Below are 20033 nucleotides of genomic sequence, written 5' to 3'. Positions count from 1 at the left end.
TGTGCAGAATGATGGAGAGGAGAAGGAAGCTAAAAGAGAACGACGAACCGAGAGGAAAAACTCACAATCCTGAGGTGATGGGACATAAAAAGTGTTGTCATTCATAGGTCTAAACTCTTTTTCTAGGTCTTCACTGACTGAAAGATTAGAAACACCCTTTATTTTTGAAACATAAGTCTATCTCCAGTGTCGTCACATTTGTTATGCTTTGCACTACATTGTTGATTTATTATTGCCGTTCAGTGGTTTTATTGACAGCATTACTGAGGCAATAAAGTTGCCATAGTTGAAAATAAGGTCCTGTTCGAGGTTTTCTTGTGGTCTGTGTGGTAACAGACGGCAGACGGGATCATGAAGATATAAGCCCCACTCACAGACGATAATTGCTCTCAGCTGCATTTGATCAATTTACTTTCCATGTTTTGTCAGCAATTTGCAGATTGGAAAGGAAAGGAAAAGAATGAGAAAGGAAAGGAAGGGCGTGGAAAGGAAATGGAAAGAGCAGATAACTCTACAACCATTCGTGCGTATAATGTATAATCACAATCTAAAGATGATTCCTTCATTGTGCACAAATTAAATTATTCTATTATATTTTTGTGTCCGTATCCATGACACTTGTAAAAAAAAGAAAAGAAAAAAAGTTCATTATTTCACAATAAAACTACAAACTTTAATCATGTTTGAAACAATCTGAAAAGTGGGGTGTGCATTTGTATGCAGTCCCTTTACTCTGTTAACCCTAAATAAAATGTATTGAAGACTACCAATATCACTAAAACACTGTAAAACGTATCTAGATGGTTATGTAGAGTTTAAAAATGATAAGAGGATGTAAAAACTGCAAACCTAACAAGAGCTGGCTTACGCTATGCTGTTGATTAATAAGAATCAGTCAAGAGTCCCATGGTAACTCTGGAGGAGATGCAGAGAATCAGCTCCTCTAGCTCAGATGGAAAATATTACTCTCAGAGCTTTTCTTCTACTTTCACATACTGTACACATGTGGACCCAGGCCGTGTTCTGACCTTATTAAAGAACACGTGTTTTCAACAAACATTTTTACAGCCCCATAACGACACATTGATTAGAGGTGTAGAAATTACTCTCAGGAAGGAATCTTTAACAGGATTTTTAGACATGCTGAATTTTACTTTGTTTATCTTGAAAGACAGTTTTAAATGCAGTCAAAGTGAGCTTTATTCTGACAAAAAAAAACACACGCACACACACATTGTTTCCCTGCTGTCTCCTCCACTCTCAGAGTGACAGTCTAATACCTCTGCATTAACAATATTTCAGACCTTGAAACCAAACATGTTTAATATGTTTATGTTGCTGGTCCAATGGAGTGCATCCAATGAATCCAGAAAATGTGTGAAAACATTTTGAACCACTTTGGGTCATGGCGGACTATTTGTGCATCTGTGCACTGCTTTCTTGTTCTACTTGGTGTACAGACAGAGACTTTATTTATTTACATTGTTGCCAATTGCACCATCAGTTGCATTCACCAATGATTCTCTAGCTGGAATTTGGTGCTTTACTTTCTTTAAACCTCTTGTATAAATCAAAAGAAAACCATATCTTCTCCTCATTTTTCCACAATTATGTTAACAAGAAATCTTGAATTCTAGTAACGTTTTACAGTTTAATGAGCAGAGGTTTTTCTTTTTTCTTTTTTTCTGTACCTATAAGTTTTGTTTATATAGATATAGTGATACTGTCAGGATGTTAATAATTACTTACGTCTATCAACTCTATACTCTTTTCATACACTGGATGTCCTTAACGGTGCTTAATGACTCACTTGTCATTCTTTGTCTTTATGTAGCCCAGGAAATATGTTAGAAACATGGCTCTTGCAGCCCACACGTCTTCTTTCTCCAAATTTGGCTGACACAAAATCATTAAAATTCAAACTTCTTGTAGGTGGGCCGTGTTAATTTATTTTCCAAGTTACTCATAATCAGGTTCGAGGACTATTTTTGCATTTCATCTTCCTTCAGTCTTTACACCCATCACAGCACCGAGTGCCACACATTTCCTCTCTCCACTCACGCCTTCATATGTCTCCCCTTTCTGTCATTTTCTGTCAGTTGCAGCCTTTTGCTTTCTGTGCATACAGCCAAAGTGCTATGTTCTCTAAGAAAAACAATAAAAGCGTCTGAAAATAAATAAAACCTCAATAGGGAGCAACAAACATGGCCACTGAGGCTCTCCGTCTGCAGAGCTTTTGACTGCACTATTCTGTCTATCATGTGGCTACTGTTTGCTGATCAGCTTGAATGACCTTAGCGTCTTTTTTGGGGTGTTTTTGACCACATTCTAATTTTTAAACATTGCTAAAATTTCGCATTTGATCAAAACAATTTGACATATTTCATAGGTGGAATTTTGTGGACGGTTTACAAGTCCGGAAATAATCCAAAATAGTCAACAAAATACAAATTGCTTTGAATTCATGTTTATACAAATCTATTTATCTTCCATCAAAAAGGTAAATCACCATAATTATGATTCATATGCAAAAAGAGGAAAACAACTTGTGTCCAGCTTTCAGCAAAGTGGCATAAGATTTCTTTAGGCCCCCTTTAGGCCCCGCAGAGGATTTGCCCCAAATCATGTAATGACAGTGAATGAAAGATGGGTTGGATTTATGTCTAATTGTTGACAGTTTTATAATCTGGCCAAAGATATGCCCGTATTAAATCATATTATTTTGGCTTATTTCTCATCTCATTTCAAACTTTTCCAGATGTTTTCCCATCCTACACGCAGCAAGCTTTGTTTAGACACCGGGGTTTTCTGAATAAGGAGTTTGATCTTTTCAATAACTTTTTAAAAAAATGAATCAGTGTTATAAAGATTTTACAGTAAGTTAGATTGAAACCTGAAATTAAGAACTTTTTTTTTGTCTCTACGTCTCTATTAAAATAATTGTATTGTACCTGCAGTTTTACAGACTTGCTCTGCAGCATTCAGCTATTACTCAATTTTAACTAAAGAAAAACTTTATCCAGTATATATAATATGTAGCTTCCATTTGACAACCAATGCACATTTATTACTCATCTGTCCTCCAACAACATCTGTTGGAAGTGTGTTTCTTCCAGACCACACAAGCTCTACACAGAAGTCTCCACCAGTTTAAAACTCTTTTTTTCTACCAGAATGTTAAACCCAAAACCCAAAATAACCTTCTCGAGATTTTAAAAGGTACCCTCCTCTTAAAGCATGTTATTTGGGGCTTTTTGGGGGAAGCCGCTGGAAGGTTTCATGTTAGCATGACATCACTGTTATTACATGCAATGACATCATTAGAAGAGCTTCTGCCCTTTCTGCAACTTTGCAAATGCCTGAACAAGCAAATTTCATACTTCAACCCAAAATAATCTCTGGCTAAGTAAAGACTGCTCATATTCTGATGCTTTTTAATGTGGACGGGGTGCATCAGCACCTACAAAACCCACTCATGCGCAATGACTTCGTGGCTCAAATTTTCTGAGATTAAATAAACAGCTGTTCGCCATAGTGAGTATACTAGAGTTTATGAATTGTTTTTTAAATAGATGTCCTTTCCTGACTCAAGTTTGAACTCTGAAAACAATTTAAGAAAACCTTATTCAACCTCAAGAGTCAGGGTTCTGGTCCAGTGAAGCATGAATACAAATAGCTCCATTTACTTGTGAGCTGTTCCACATTCGGTAGGCTATTCCTGTGATATCATTTGAGGAAAACAAATACACCAACATTTAAAAAACCACTGGGACCAATTAGTTGGTTAGTAGCAGTCTATACTGAGTTTTCATCTTCCTTTAAATGCTTTAAGCTTGTTAAATTGAGCCTTTTCAGAGTTGGTTTCTTGATGATAGTCTTACATCGATGGAGACTTGATTCAAATGATCATTCTTCTTTTAGTGTGTTTTGTTAAATTTTGTTTGATTAAACAAAACACATCCTTTCCGGGTGGCCTGGAAAGGTGTAGGTAGGGTAGACTCTGTTTGAAGGTTAGTAAAGGCGCGATGTAATGGTTGCCCTAACACTGAAATGAAACTTTCCTAATTTGCTTTCAGTCCAGCAACATTTGATTGACCATATGTGGTCAGTAGACCAGGGATTGGGTTTAGTCCATAACTTTTGTATATTGTCTCTGGGTAAAATACAATGAACAGAAAAGCTGTTAAGTTTTAACAAGTGGAAAAGAAAACCCCTGTGGCGACAAGTAGTGGAGAGGTAGAGTGGCCACCCCACTCTACCTCTTATTAGTCCTCTGTGCAGTTGTCTGGGGTTTGATTCCCGACCTTTGGAGCTCTGCAGCATGTCTCCATCCATGTCCAATGTAATCTACTGCAAGTAAAGGCCAGTAGTTCCTATTCTGACCCTTCCCTACCCTAACAGAAAAAAAGGCAGAAAAAAGGGAGAAGTTTTGCCAAAATGCAACAACAACAACAAAAGCAACTTTAACATGCATCAGCAGAAACATAACTACAATACTGTTTTATGTCCTGGAACACTAAACCGAGTTTTGGTGCAAAGCTACATTTTCTCCATTTTACTATTTCATGGTGCAATGTTTTATGACACGTTTACAGCCTGGAAATAGCTAAGCATATTTAATCACTAGTTTTACTGTAAGAAAAAATAACAACAGTCCCAGAATAAGACAAACTTGGTAAGAAAAATATGTGTGGTTATAAAAAAAATATTTGCAAGGTGAAATAAATTTTTTGCATTTACATTTAGGCTTGAAAGTTGCTTGAACAGTCTGTGAATGCGTAATGTGATTTGTAGGCACCAAATGTCTATTTTGAGCCAGAAAGGAAAACTGAAAAAGAAAAAAAATAAATAACGCATATCTTTTCTTGCAGCAATGAGCGCTGGACTCCTGTGGAGGGCCCTATGCCTGCTGATTATACTTTGCACTGTGTCACACCATGTGCGCTGCACAGACAACCAGCCAGATTCCTCTGGCACAGAGCAGGGACTCACCTTCAGCCACATCTATAAGCTTGACATCCCAGGAAGCTCCAGTTGCACCGTGGAGCGTCTGCCAACACACAAGACAGGTCAAACAGATGAGACAAACATAAATAAAACATGCGCATAGGCAGCTTACAATGATTACATAAGAAATTGGAATGTAACGTGCAATGTAAACACATATTCTTAAAGTAGTTAGATTGAGCATTTTTACATTGTGCTTTTATTAGCGTCAAAAACTGAAAAGTGTCATTTTTTTTGTAGCTCTGCAACAAGATACCATAACCAATGGAGAAAACGACATCATCTTTAAACACAACATTAGGCTGCAAACACCCAAATGTAATTGTGAGGAATCGGAAAGCTTCAAAGACCTACTGTACAGAATCAACGGACTGGAAGAAGAAGTCACCTACCTAAAGACCCAGTGCACTCAAGGATGCTGTGGAAGAGGAGGTGTTGCAGGTGAGCTGCCACAAACATTGCATTTAAGCAGCCGGAATAAGCAGTCAGCTATTCCACCATTCAAGATAAATTATAACATTCAGCCACCAACAGTGTTTCCTTCTGTCGTGTCTTTGCGTTATGGTGTAGACACAAGCTGCAGCGATCATGGTACCTACCAGCAAGACACCTGCAGCTGCCTTTGTAACCCAGGATGGGAAGGGCCTGACTGCTCCGTGTCCTCCTGCCCTGATGAGTGCAACGACAATGGCCGATGTGTAGATGGGAAATGCGTTTGCTATGAGGGTTACACAGGAGAAGACTGCAGCCAGCTGACATGTCCAGGCGACTGCAATGATAAGGGGGAGTGCAGGGATGGAAAATGTGTGTGTTTCCCTCATTTTACCGGTGAAGACTGCAGTACCCCGACGTGTCCTAATGACTGTGGTGGCAATGGGCAGTGTGTGGATGGTCAATGCGTCTGTGAAGAAGGCTTCTATGGAGAGGATTGTTCTCTAGGTAAGGCGTTTCAAATGATAAACACAGAACATGTTAAATTTCAAATGTTTTAAATACATTTCTCAAGATATCAGCAATGAGCCTGTGCTAGTACAAATACTATTATTACAAGTGATCAACTCTGCAGCCCGGCATTTAGCAGTTCAATTTCTTACAGGTTGAGGTGGGGTTTTATGGACCAAAGCTGAAGACCTGTCAAATAGTCCAGTTGTTTTCTGAATACTAACATATTAAATAGTGGCTTAGAAATTCATTTGTACTTTTTCATCCATTTCTGACCATGCATTTTATCATAGCACGCCATAGTGTGTGATCCACAGAAGTTGTAGGCTCCAGTGATCAAAACAGACCATAACGCACTACGACCTAATCTCACAAACCATTTAACTTCTGAAAGATTAATTACTGCAATTTTGCCTAATTGGTTTTTAAATTTAGAAGCTCAAACCTACACCTGAACATCTATTTATAATAGCAACTTGATGACTAAAACACAAGAATAATCAAGACTAATGAAGCTGGATGGAGAATAAAAATGAAATGCATACAAACAAAACACAGCAGAAGAACTTCATTTTCAAATCAAAGATAAAAAAAACCACCTAAATTCTGTCCTTTGTATTAAAATATCTTAATATTTGGCAACTGGCAGATTGTATTCAGATGCTTGGGAAAAATAGAGAAGAAAAAAGAGCATTTTTTAAAACGAGTTATGTGTACATAGCAGAAAAAAGGAAAACCAAAGGAAACATGGTCACCACACATAATAAAACAGAAATTCAAACAGTAGGGATAATTCTACAGTTATTAAAGGTAATATAAATACCTCACAAGTTGTTTGCTCCTTTTACATAGAGGCAATAGTATTGCATTAACCCTCCTGTTGTCTTAGCGTGATGTTCAGGAGGAGTGTGGCATATGTCATGGGGAACCGTCAGTTCCTGAAACCACACACACACACACACACACACAAAAACTTGTAAAAGCACATGCGAGGTCAGTGCAACCCCGCTGGACTGCGCACTGGTTAAAAAGTTTGTGAGATCCAAATGGCCTTGCATCTCATGATTCTTAGAGGGTTAAAATAATGCCAAAACCAAAACCCGATACTTCGTTTAAGGGGTAGTATTATGTATTTTCCAGCCACATAATGCCATTTTATAGCATAATCAAGTAACTGTTTCCATCAGTGGTTATAAAATGCTCCTTATTTGACTTTCCTTGAAATTGGACTTCTATCTTTAAGAAACTCTTGGTCTTTCCCTTTAATAATAGTTTTACCAGTGTTTCACTGAGAAGTAGCTTGTATAAGGAGCTCAGCACATGCACAGTTCCACCAGGTGTGTGCTAATTGTTGCTGATATCACTGATATTACAAAGTTTGTGAACATTTTATGGCGCTGCAGTATCAGCTTTTCTTGAACACAGAAAAGCTGTTGGTGCAGTATGTTCGTACAGACATGCTGTACCAACATAGGTTGTAGCAGTTCCTCCTTGTCCACTCAACTATTCCCTTGATTGTAAAGCCTATGTGGCCTAAGAGCCTCTGTGCCTGCTCTTTTTATGGTCCACTGGAGCAGTGGTTTTCAATCATCGTCCTCAGAACTCTCTGTCCTGCATGTTTTAGGTGTTTCCATGCCTCTACATCTGACTTCACTAAACAGATAATTGCCAGGCTTCTGCAGGACTTAATGGCATGCTGACCAGGTATTGCATTCATTTGATTCAGGTGTGCTGGTTCAGGAAAATATCTGACTGTTTGTCCCGAGGACCAGGATTGAAAATCACAGCATTAGAGGTCTCTGCAGACAATTCAGCACAACCCAGATTTTCCCGACAGCTTTGGCTATACATGCCAGTGACGACGATAATAGTCCCTGTCAGAAGGTGATGCCAAACACATAATGGATAACAATAACAAATGGTCATATCATCAGCAGCAATAAATCAGCAATGGCTAAGACTTTTTTTTTTTTTTTTTAAAGAAATGCAGTGATGAGCAATTTGCAGTTTTCCCAATGTGGATAATTTATCTCACACTGACAACGAGGATACAAAAACTGCACTTATTATCTTTTCTTCTTCTCATCTGAACATACCACATATAAGCCCCTAAGGGACTATCATAACAACTGCTTATCTCTGAGGGGAAGGTGGTTGTGCAGCTTCGCAATAAATCATATAAACAGAGGCACATGCTTATCTGCAAGGACTAAGTGGCTGGCATACATTGATACATTGATATAGTGAGTTATGTCAAAGTCGTAGTTCTCCTCACATTGACAGTTCTTTCAGGATAACATTATACATATAGACAGCGAGCTGCAGCAACAAATACAGTCTCTCACTGAGATTGCCATTGTCATGGATGCAAAACTCTTAAGATTCTTAATCCCAGTCCAAATTTGATAGATCAATAAAATAATAAGCAAGGCCAATGATTGTGAAAACAAAAACACAGTTTTGAACAAAAGTAAAAAAAAAAAAAAATGGACTGCAGTCCAATCCTATAACAAGTATTGATCAGGACACCCTCCTAACACAGGTTTTGTAGGCAGACTTTAAGTTCTGCTAGAGCCCTTCCAGACCAGCAGAAAGGGAAAATCTGTTAAAGTGGCAGAAATCTTGTAGCACAGAAAAACAGACGAGGAGCAAGCAAGAATGAACAAAAGTAACCTGATCTCAGAATCTTTATATTCCTATCAGCTTTAGTGTTACCTGTCTAAAAAAACGCAGTCTCGTGATGAGTTCAGAGAATCATGCACTAAGAGGAGAAAATGAAAACCAGCTCTGTCAGGTAGCTGCTGGCAATGTCCAGTCCACCTGCATACTTTAAAAGATGGATGGGAAAACATTGAGAACACACAGAGCGAAAGAAACGGGGGGGAGGGGGGTGATAGGAAGGACAAACGCTTCCCGAACGCTGCCATCATGACGACCTTTGCTCAGGAGTTCTTTAAGCCAGCAGAATGTATTGACAGGGACTTCATGCAGTTTTTCTATAAAAGATAAATACAATCCATGTTAAATCATGTTATTTACAAACCAAGAAAAGTACCTTCTTTTGGCAGCACTGTAGAGTGCAGATCCTATGAAAATGTGCTCCTGTCACTTTGTCATTAGAAATGCCACAGCCACTGATCTTCTTTATATGTTGCAAACACTCGGGACTATTGTGGATTTAAGAGTTATTTAATACGTAATTCTTCAACCTGGAAAACAAACCCAAAAGTAAACTGCACTGCCTTAAAGTTCTGGACCACCAGGCTGAAACTGTGTCCTGTCCTCTATGCATACTGGCCTCCCTGACAGCAATTTACACAATGAGCAACAGGAGGGTAAAACTCTTCACTTTCATCAGTAAGCAAACACAGACAGATGTCACACTACATTAGACATATGGTTGATTAGATGGTAAAATATATAATATATAACACTATCTGACAGGAACATTTCTATCACAATTAACGCATCTACAAAACAATTTCATCCCATCCGTCATGAATAGGACTCCGACTGCCAAGACTTGACTTAAACCATTATTATGGGATGGATAGTTTTAAAAATGCCATTTAGCCCAGAGTTGTTGTTTTATCAGAAATGTCCAGAGAAAATGAGGAAACCTTTTAAAGCTAGACAGACGGGTTCCTACAGGGTCTTGAAAAGCCATGCAAAGTATGAAAATTGATTTTTATCATGTTCCAAGTCTGGATTCAGTAAGAAAAAGAAAAAAAAAAGTTAGATTTTCAATACTGATTTCTCATTCCATTACATATGAGATCAAAATCAGACTTTCTGTGAAACGAATAGCTTTGCCCATTGATTTCTAATTAGATGCGGACCTTTTTTGTTATTTACCCCGTCATAGCTCGCGTTTTTTTCGGCCAATTTAATGATCACTTAGGTTATGTGGGAGATGTCTTAAAGCATCACGGAAGTTTTAGCCTTTTTATCTTAAAAAATGTGATATTTTTTCATCAAAATTCGTTAAGGTTTAAACTTGCAAAAGGAGCAGTAAGAGACAACAAATACTAGCCAATCTTTGGAGAGTTTTCTTTTCACATCTTCAGACAGGTCTGTCATAAAGTTTTGTAACAAGAACTTTTAAAAGCATTTGTGATCTTTTATGTCATATACTGTAACCAGTTACAATCAATAATTCTGATTGATTTAATTTTCCAAGAAATTCTTTAAACTATTTTACAGGAGCTCCCGTTTAAAGACTAAAACCACTGCTGGGTAGAACTGCTTAATGTCTCAGACAAGACAGATGTAACAAGATACCAACAAAATGGAAAAAGCTTTCAACGAAAATAGGTTTGAAATCTGTTGCCTCATAGCCAGGAAAAAAAAAATGGAAATGTTGACGACATAACAAGTAGTTGCCAATAACAGACATGCTCCATCATCTCACTAAAAAACATAACAGATTACTCTTTGGATGCATCCAGAGCATAATCGAAGGATTGTGTTTCATGCAGACTCTGACATAAGAAAAGTCTTTGTAAATATCATCTTTTGCATGACAAACACTCCATATTGAAAAGCTGTTAGTGATTTTAGGTATTGAACATTTGACTTTAAAACGAGGGGCAGGAAGAAAATGTGTTGTATGAGTAATGCGAACGACATTGCAGTCAAGGTTAAAAGAAAGATCATCCCCTGGTAATTCTTGTGTTTTGTCATGAAAGCTACCTTTAACAGGATGCAAATTTGTTTACATTTACTTTCAGTGGTACAAACATCATGCTACCAGACAACATGAGCTGTAGATTTACAAAGATTGCAACCAAATTTAAAGATTTTAGAACACTTAGAATACAAGCTTAATGAATATCCTGGAAATTAGAGGGTGTATCTATTGTTATACTGATTCCTTCCCATCTAACTCCCTTCACTGAGAGGTTGACACCTAACCGGCTCTGTAGCCCGTAGCTACTGAGATCCCTAAGCTTGCAGGGTATTATCTCGAAGGACAAGCCATCCTTTAGCTGTCTTCCAGCCACACAAGGTCATGTGTTTACCATGACCCTAAGAAATGTCTTTAGGGCTTTGTTAAAGCCTCTACACAGGAATTCTGGTGGGAATTTCCTTTAGAAGTCTTTCATTATTTTAAAATGCACTAGCAAACAAATTAACACCAACTGTCTGAAATTGTTTATGTAGAGACTAAGACAAATCTAATGATTCATGTTACCTGGTCATTGCGTAGCATCTAAATTGGACTAGTGAATATACAGAAAAAAAACATTACAAAAAAACTTTTACATGATTTTCATTTACCTGAGCCTAAACCCAGGTGTAAAAAACAACAACGTTATTTCAATTTGCAGGGTACTGATATGGATATTCATATCACCATACAGTGTATATTGAAGTCCTGCTCTTTACATTAACTACAGCTGATAATTTATTCAGCATTTCTTTTTTTGAAATAAGAAAACAAAACCTCCTGTTAGGAAGGACTTGGGAGAACAAACACTAACTCTCTCTCTCTGTGACCTTAAGGTGTGTGTTTTTATGATGATCTTAAATTAGAGACACTCCAGGGCTGCTGGCTATTGTAGCTGTCAAACAACTGGCACAATTCAACTTTCACTTCTTTCAAGCTTTCTAAAATATCTTCTGGTTTCTTATTAATTTGCCACCAAATCCACCATATGTCATTGTGCTGTTAATGCAGGAGTTTATTCACAGGATGGATACTGAAAGATGCGAAAATCCATTAAGTGGTTTCATTTAAAAACTCCTTTAAACAGTGGATACTTTAATTCTTAAAATCCATGACTAGACTGCACGATTTCAGTATTGTTTAATGGTAAAGCGAAAGTTTTCTGCAGTTAGGATTTCTTTTGAGAGAAAGTACATTTTAAAGCTCTCAAATAATCTGAGAAAAAAATTGTCAATTTAATTACATAAACTCACTGAACACTTTATTAGATACACGTTTAATTTTACGTTAACAAAAATAGTGAATCAGCCAATCACATGGCATCAGCTTGGTGGAGACAACTTGCTACAGTAAACGGTTCAAGAGAAATGAATTTTCTAAATAAACAAATGTATAGAGAACAGAAATCAAGTTAATCAAAGTCAAAGTAAAAAGGTCAAGGTGTTTCAAGAATTCAAAGCATCTCACCTTGAACTTATTTCAAACGAAGTTGCCAAAGAGGTTCTTTCAGTGGGGTTGACCCATGATCACACCATCTTTAGCATCTAGACAACATATGACAACAGGTCACATAACACCACAGGGATATCATAACAGTCATCGGTCATTTAGGGGACTCCGTCCGGCTTCTCCCCAAGGCATCACCTGTCTTGCTAAGGATGCCACACAAACAGCCTCTCTGCTGCCACAGGAGCAGATTAAAAAATTGCATTTTGGATCAAATCTAAAGTAAGAAACACAGAAACTGTGAGCAGTGGTAGGCTAGACGGGGAGTTGGTGCTATGCGATATTAGAAATTTGAAGTGTTACCAATTGTCAGATCTTTCTTTAACAATCTTTCCTTTGCTTAAATTGTACATTGTTGCCTTTGATCATGTTAATCATGAACTTTAGTGCATTACTGGGTTTTTGTCTAATAAACAAACACAACATAGCCCCTAGTTGTGAGATGGAAGGAAATGGGACCTGCAGGTTTCCAAGTTTTATTTTGCAAGTCAAATCAAGTATATTTGTGCAGCACATTTTGGCAACAATCTACTTCAAAGAGCTTTACACCATAACAACATAGTGCTGCAGCCAATCAGTGTCTGAAAAGCAAACCGGGGATACATCTTCAGACCCTTTTCCCTGAGGAGTCCAAATGAAATACAGCACAGCAGTCGCCTGAATGGTACATAGTTTATCTGTGTGTAATTTATATTTATCCAGTTATTCTATCCAGGGTTTGTTAGAGAACACTGGAGAACAAATGGCATCAGGAATATGCCAGCAAATTAAAGCAGGGAGATATCATGAAACAAACAGATTTATATTGCAGAACAGAAAGATTAACAATTTAGATGTTCACACAGTAGCAGGTCGGCCATGTCCAACCTTCAGTCACTTCAAGGTATTTGGCCCTGAAGTTGCAAAGAATAAGCACAGACAGATCTGCAACTTCGTATGTCGGTACAATTGCACCTAATCCAACATCAACAGAGGTGCCGTGTTAAAGGGATTGTCAAGGTGAAAAGGAAAAGTGGAAGGCAGGCAGGCAAAAAAAAACAAAAAACAAAAAAAAACAGTATGTTGTTATAGGGTGTGTGCAATAATAGTGGTGATAGGTTTGCAGAAAAGAACCACATAAAGGAACACAGTGAAAAGACATTGTTTTATCTGGCTACTGTCCATTTTAACACATGGATGACGGATGTCAATCTCTTCTTAGTGAAGGACATTCAGGTTGCACTTCAAACATGAGGAAGATTTGACATTTTAAGCTTGTCATTTTAAGGTTTTTGTTTTTTGGTCAAACATTATGTCACTCAGGAATTTACAGTACATTATTTTTTCCTTTTTTTTTTTTTTTAGCTTGAAGGTATGCATAAGCATTCCAGGTTTAGAGTCTTAACATTAATTTATCTCCTTCACCTGGTTTAACATAATATAAAACACAGATTGTTGATCTTCTTGCTTTGAGTTGTATCAGGGGTATTAACTAACAGCTACTGCATGGAAAGGAGTACTCACAAAAAAAAACAAAAAAAAACTTCCTGATTCTGCCTTGTGGAATATCACTGGAACCTCATAATAAATTCCTTCTTTGCAATTAATTCTAATTGTCATTAGAAAAAAATAGTTCCAAAAATGCTTTTTTTCTGCCCTTAAAGCTGTTTATGTCCCTGTATTTCAACCTCTTGCATAATTTCCACTGAAGCACATTTTGAAGTAAAACCACCGAAACAGAGTGTCTTTCAAGCGCGCTTGGATTTCTCAGCTTTTAGCAATAATAGGCCACTTTTGTATTGGTTGTGCCATGACGGTGAAAATAGCACTTGAGAGAACTATTAGCCAGTGAAAATATCATTTATTATACGTTCTCCTGGAATTGACCTCTGTTTGTCTTGTTTCTCTTTTAGTCCTCACACCTCAGGGTCTGAGGTTGGTCCAAGTGACGGATGTTTCTCTCCTGGTGGAATGGGAGTCCGTCCAAGGAGCAGAGTATTACATGCTGACTTATCATCCTAAATTTGATGAGGGTGCCAAGGAGGAGGTACGTCTTTATTGTGGTTTCTTTTCTTGCTTCATATCAAACTAAACTGTATCCTCCTGCATTGGTTCCAAGCATCCCTTTCTGTAACTGTATCTCAGGTTCGGATTTCCAACTCGGAGAATTCCTACCTCATTACGGGACTCGCACCTGGAATTACCTACGTTGTCCAAGTCTACGCTGTCATCAAAACGATTCAGAGTGAAGCAGATATGATTGAAGGCACAACAGGTGAGATTGACATTTACTATTGCCCATACCAAAAGTTGCCACTGACCACATTTGAACATTTAAACATTTATTTTAACCCTAAATATATAAAACCCAGAAGTGTCTGCACAATATTTTATTTAAATAGTCTGACCCAAAAAAGGCCTTTTAGAACCACCCTGGACACCCTGGACTCAAGCTGGGAAATTATTTAGATTAATCAACTTGATAGTTGGAAAGTGGGCTGAAATGTTGGTTCCGTCAGGACACTGATATCCAAGACAAATCAGAAATTGATAAGGCTATTTAACAATTAGTAGCTGGGTGTTGACATTAAGAAAAGCTTTACTGTGTGGATTAGAGATAATCCACAATGAAATAAAGTTTGTGCTCACAATTCTTGATTTTAAAAATGATGGACCTTGTCAAGCTGGTTGAACAACCTCTGCAAACAAATCATCAAAAACTCAAAATTGTTATGAAATTATTGCCTGTGATAAGTTTATATAAATTTATGGCTAGAACTGCAAAAATAAATTCTATTTTAAAAAAAATTCAAGTTTGAAATCTTGAAATGCTAACAAGTCTGACTTTTTCCCGTTTCAAAACTTTGTGTTGATAAAAACGATATAAAGAAAATGCATACATGTCAAAATCTTACAGAGAAATATATGCTGTAGATTTAGTAGGTCTTTTTTTTTCCTGTAATCTTTTACTTATCAAGCTCCATATATTGTGTTTTAAAGCAAGTTTGAAATTACTAAGTGTTTCATTAGGCACTGGTTAGGCATTACATTTTATGGTAATTACAAGGAAACGGTTGCGTGGATGTACTTACCATAAACTGCCACTCACAGATGTGGTAGGAGACAGATGGGAAGAGGAAGGGATTTCTTGTCTGGATTTATGTAGTTAATGAGAAGGAAGGAGATGAGTTGGTTTATGCCGCGCGGTTCAGCTGGTTTGCTGGGAAAAGAAAGCACCATACTTCAGGGCTTTATCCACAAGAAAACACTGCATCATCTGGCCTGTTGCTGTGTGAGGAGACACAATGTGAGGCAGACCTTTCGCGGGTTACATACTTTTCATTTTAACTTCAAACGCTGGTCTACTTCAAAGGAGAGTTTAAGTGAGTATTTTTCCATTTCCTTTTGAAAAACAAACAAAAAATGGAAAAAAAAAAAACCCGACATAAACTATGCTAACCGTTTTCATTTGTTTTGTTTTATGTTTGTAATATCTTTTCTCACCATATGTTATAAATCCAGAGGCATGTCCTTGCCATGGGAAAACAATCACTATTGTCATTTGGTTCCCATCTGTAAATGAAGTTATTTCTTATCCCTGTTTTATGAAAAATGTGCAAAAAATGCTTCTTAGTCTTTGTCTGGGTGTCATTTCACACTATAGAAGATGGGGCTTCTAAATTGTCCCAGATGTTAGTGAGATAAATGGTAATTTAAGTGGTAATTGTAAAATAATACAAGAACACATTCTCAAAGATCAATACATTTTAAATTCTAATGAATATTTAACGCTGGAGCTGGAAGACATTTTAAATATCAAAAATAAATAAAACTATAAAAACAACAAATAAAATTAATTATGAAATCTCTGTAAACAAAATTGTTCTTCAAAAAAGGGCCAATTGAGACCAAAGCACCAAACTGAAGACTTTTATGATCCAGTTTTTGGTAGAAGACAACAGATAAAATGATAAATCATACTAATGTTTTATTTTCACAAAGTAAAAAAAAAAAAAAGTAAAAATGTACACTAAAAATAACAGTTTTGTTACTATCAGATGTGTTGAATTGTTAAATCATTTAGTATTTTTGCGGTTTCTGTACAAAGGCCTTAAGCAACCTTTCTCATAAATGGCGAATAATAATTTATATCATGGCACAAAGACATTATTATACATTGAACATTGTAAAAGCAATGTCCAAATTATTGCAGAATTGACATTTTTGCAACTTTGTCATAATTTTTTTTTTATCAAAGAGCATATAGGTAGCATTTGTACAACATTAATGCCTGTTGCCATATACTCAAGGATACTGTGAACTCAAGGTCAACATATGCCCTCTCATCTCTATTTTCATTTATTTATGCAGAACTGGACTCTTTCAATTTCAATTTGACTTTTCAAATGTATAAACCAGACCAACTTTGCTTACTTTAATTACTGAAGTCTAACTCTTTGTTGATCTAATCTTAATGAAAAGCTTAAATACCTTTGCAGAAAATACATTTTCCTCTTCATAACAGTCTTTCTCCTTTGCACTTCTCCTGACTTTATTTCGAACAACCTTAAAATAGAAAAAAAGCAAAACTTTGAGTCATTTTTCTTCAGTAACTTCCACAATAAATATCAAATTTTTGCAATTTATTGCCTACAAAACTGAAGCTGATTACCATTTAAAACTATGTGATACAAATAACTTTTTTGTAACTTTCCGAACTTCACCAAATGAGTTCTGTAGACTTTAGATGTCTGAAAGTTTCTCAAAGAAATGCGTCTGATTTTCACACAGGTTAGAAGATATTCAGCTCATTGTAAAGACACTGACAATATGACCAGTCTGTTCATGTAGAGTTTTAAGCTAAGCTTTTGAGCAAACCCTTTTACACCCTTTGGCCATGAAATGTTTTTGTCATGGGTCACAAAGCAGGTTTAATTTGAGTTACTTAAGAGAATTGCTGAGTGGTTCATAAAAGTTGTTAAATGAGGAAATTATCCTCTTTTTTTTTCTCACCTTAATCTTTAACCATCATCACATAACTGTGCCATTCATACCTTTGCTGCACTGTTATATATTTTTAAAATTGGCACTTTTTTCCCACTTAAACAAACTCAAACATTTTATGAATTATATTAGAAATATATAAGAACCTCAGTCATCTGCTTTTGACCATCTTTTGTCATTTGCACTGTTTTTGCATCCTCACAAGGCCAAAATTGGGAGTCAGTTTTAGAACAATAACTATTGTTTTCATTGCTCTAAAGTAATTAGTGCTTCCCCCAAAATGCACTGCAAAAACATACAATGTCACCAAGTGTTTTTGTCTAGTTTTTCATGCAAATTTCTTAGTACACTTAGTAGACCACCGGCAGATTATTTAACTTATAACAAGACATTTTTCCATGTTGTAAATTAAATAATCTGCCAATGGAATCAATATTAAGGAATTATTGACTTAAATTAAGCTCGTATTCCTTGCTGAAAAGTCACTTGTAAGTTAGTTTTGTCTTATTTCAAGTGTACTAAGATATTTGCACTAGAAACTAGGCCAAAAATGATTTTGTTTTTGCAGTGTGTCACATGTCCAGGATTCATCAACTAGCAATCGGCATCAACTACAACTGGGGACTGACCAGGGCACATGCATTCGATTACTCTTGGCTTAATGGAGACTTTGTTTTTTAGAGAGGCTCTTGACTGCACAGCCAGTTCTATCAAATGTTGCATGCTTTCCAGATGTCTCAACTGTTGATGATATGCAAGTCATTGGCCAGACAGAGGTTTCCATCCAAGTGGACTGGAAGAACCCGCAGGCAGAAGTGGATTACTTCAGACTGACACATACTGACCCGTCAGGACAGGAGGAGGAGCTGAACGTTCAGAGGAGTCAAGAAGCACGCACCAAGTACACTATTGTGGGTAAGTCATATCGAGAATGTGAGCTTAATTTGAAGACTCAATGCTGAATGCTCTCAAAGGTGAGGAATTAAAACTGTGTCAATATTACATTGCTTAAAAAATATAGTCTGACTACTTAACCTTTACATTTCTTGTGGCTTAAATTTCAACGCATTACTTTGGAGTTTAGAAAATAGCAAAAATTAAGGCTTCTTAAAAAAAACTATAGGTACGCTATGATGAATGATGCAGTTTTATATCTCAACATCTACAAAAATACAAAATGAAAAGTTAAGGTCAAAATTGCTCTTAAAATTTGGATTCAAAATCAAGATTTGATAGTCAGAGAAGTGGATGTCGAACAGAAGATCAGACAATGTAAATGGTATAGGACCAAGAATCGCATTTATTTTATCTTATTTTCTGCATTTTGTGTGTTTAGAAAATGACGTCTATAATAATAATAATTAATAATTAATAATTGTTGTTGTTATTGTTATTATGATTATTGTTGGAATGTGTAGAACAGACACCAAGTCAAAAAATGGTAGATAATGACATTAAATTGGTTCAGTGATTGTGGATTTTAAATCCTTAAACATCTTTATTCTAAGCATCTTTTTTCATTTCAAATTTTTGGGGGTGTTATTCAGATATGTAAGAACCAGTAAAGAAAGCAAAAGCTTTCCATTTTAGTTTGTAATTAATAATAAAAGAAAATGTGCCTTTTTGCAGGTCTATATCCCGGAACAGAGTATCAAATTTCTGTGCAGCCCATCAAAGGGAACACCAAAGGAAAAGCTTCTTTCGCAACCGGTGTCACAGGTCAGTAAACACATCAGCATTCATGAGCAGCTTGACTTGATATAACCCTTTGGTATTACCAGAGAGCAGATGGTGAACCCTGTTGTCCCGAAATTGACTTCTTTCTAGCACCATTTTCATTGGGAATGCACTTCTGAAAGATTGGAGACAGAGTGGATGACTGAATGAAGATTGCACTTTAAATGATAAATGATACATCCAGGACATGTGGAATCGAAATGCAATGCAGACACAAAACGCATAACCGCATTCCCTTCAGTGTTCGGTAGCGTTCAGAGTCAAAGACAACACATCATTCTTCTCAGGACATCTGTAATTCACCAGAGGTCAGGGCCTAAATGGAAGCAACACTTAATCAATCATATATCATTCTGATGAACCAGATGATACAACCTGCTATTAGCTTCCACACTCAGCCAGTAATAACAATATAATGAATTTGGCCATTAGGAAGTACAATTATGGGTTAGTGATAGAGAGCTGGAATTTACTACCTAATCATCTGGACAAGCTGTAATGGTTGTGGTGAGCGTGGTCACTGAAAAGAAACGCGATATGAATGTAGAGACCGTAAGATGTTCCCTGATGGTTGAGGTGAGGGGGTCTGTGATTTACAGATGCCATCTGGTATTCCTGTATATCATCATGTTGCTCTGCTTGTGTTGAGTGGTTTTCGTACGTGAGGAGGAATTTATTTTTTTATCTTCACTTTAACAGCTGCTCTTGACATTCAGCATGGTCTAAACACAGCACGACAGGTCTGCGGTTATTCTCATTATTCTCTTTTTCTGTCTCGTACTCCTCCTCCAGCTTCTCTATCAACCACCTTCTGAGCTAACTTGGTTGGGAAAAAAAAAAAAAAAAAAAAAAAATAAGAAACACACAGAAAAGCAGTCTCCGCATTGATGTCTCTTCATTTCTCAAACTCTGCAGCAGCCAATTTAATGATTTTTAGTCATCTGGCTTAGCAGCGTGTTTTTAAGACTTCCCTCTCATCTCATGAAGCCAGACAGGTACTCATGGATTCCTGTCTTTGCTGATGTTTTTTTTTTTTTTCCCTCCTCCAGCGAGAATGTGCCTCTTACATGTGCGGTAATTGAGTGCGCATGTGAGCGCGAACGCTCTAATCTACAGCAGACAGGCAGTGGCTTGTCTTCACTCCAGTAGCCACAATCTTTCATTTTAGGTGTAACACGAACAGGCTTAG

General features: G+C 36.9%; 1 protein-coding gene across 4 annotated transcripts in view; it reads left to right on the top strand.

The window, feature by feature from the left end:
• The window catches only part of tnn (tenascin N), a 40096-nt gene that overhangs the window by 1908 nt on the left and 18155 nt on the right, over positions 1-20033 (top strand). For 3 of the 4 annotated variants that reach the window (XM_015000145.2, XM_088014991.1, XM_088014992.1), the window contains exons 2-8: positions 4872-5069; positions 5248-5448; positions 5578-5946; positions 14017-14150; positions 14249-14378; positions 17840-18022; positions 18737-18826. In XM_015000145.2, the coding sequence (XP_014855631.2) occupies positions 4874-5069; positions 5248-5448; positions 5578-5946; positions 14017-14150; positions 14249-14378; positions 17840-18022; positions 18737-18826 (1303 nt within the window). In that variant the 5' untranslated portion in view covers positions 4872-4873. Of the gene's footprint in view, positions 1-4399; positions 5070-5247; positions 5449-5577; positions 5947-14016; positions 14151-14248; positions 14379-17839; positions 18023-18736; positions 18827-20033 lie in introns of those variants that run through there. The other variant, XM_088014990.1, reaches the window with a different exon arrangement.

This window comes from Poecilia mexicana, unplaced genomic scaffold (assembly GCF_051168715.1).
Source record: "Poecilia mexicana isolate PSO_F unplaced genomic scaffold, ASM5116871v1 scaffold_17, whole genome shotgun sequence".
In the NCBI taxonomy this organism is placed as follows: domain Eukaryota; kingdom Metazoa; phylum Chordata; class Actinopteri; order Cyprinodontiformes; family Poeciliidae; genus Poecilia; species Poecilia mexicana.
This window is presented reverse-complemented; position numbering and strand designations above follow the sequence as displayed.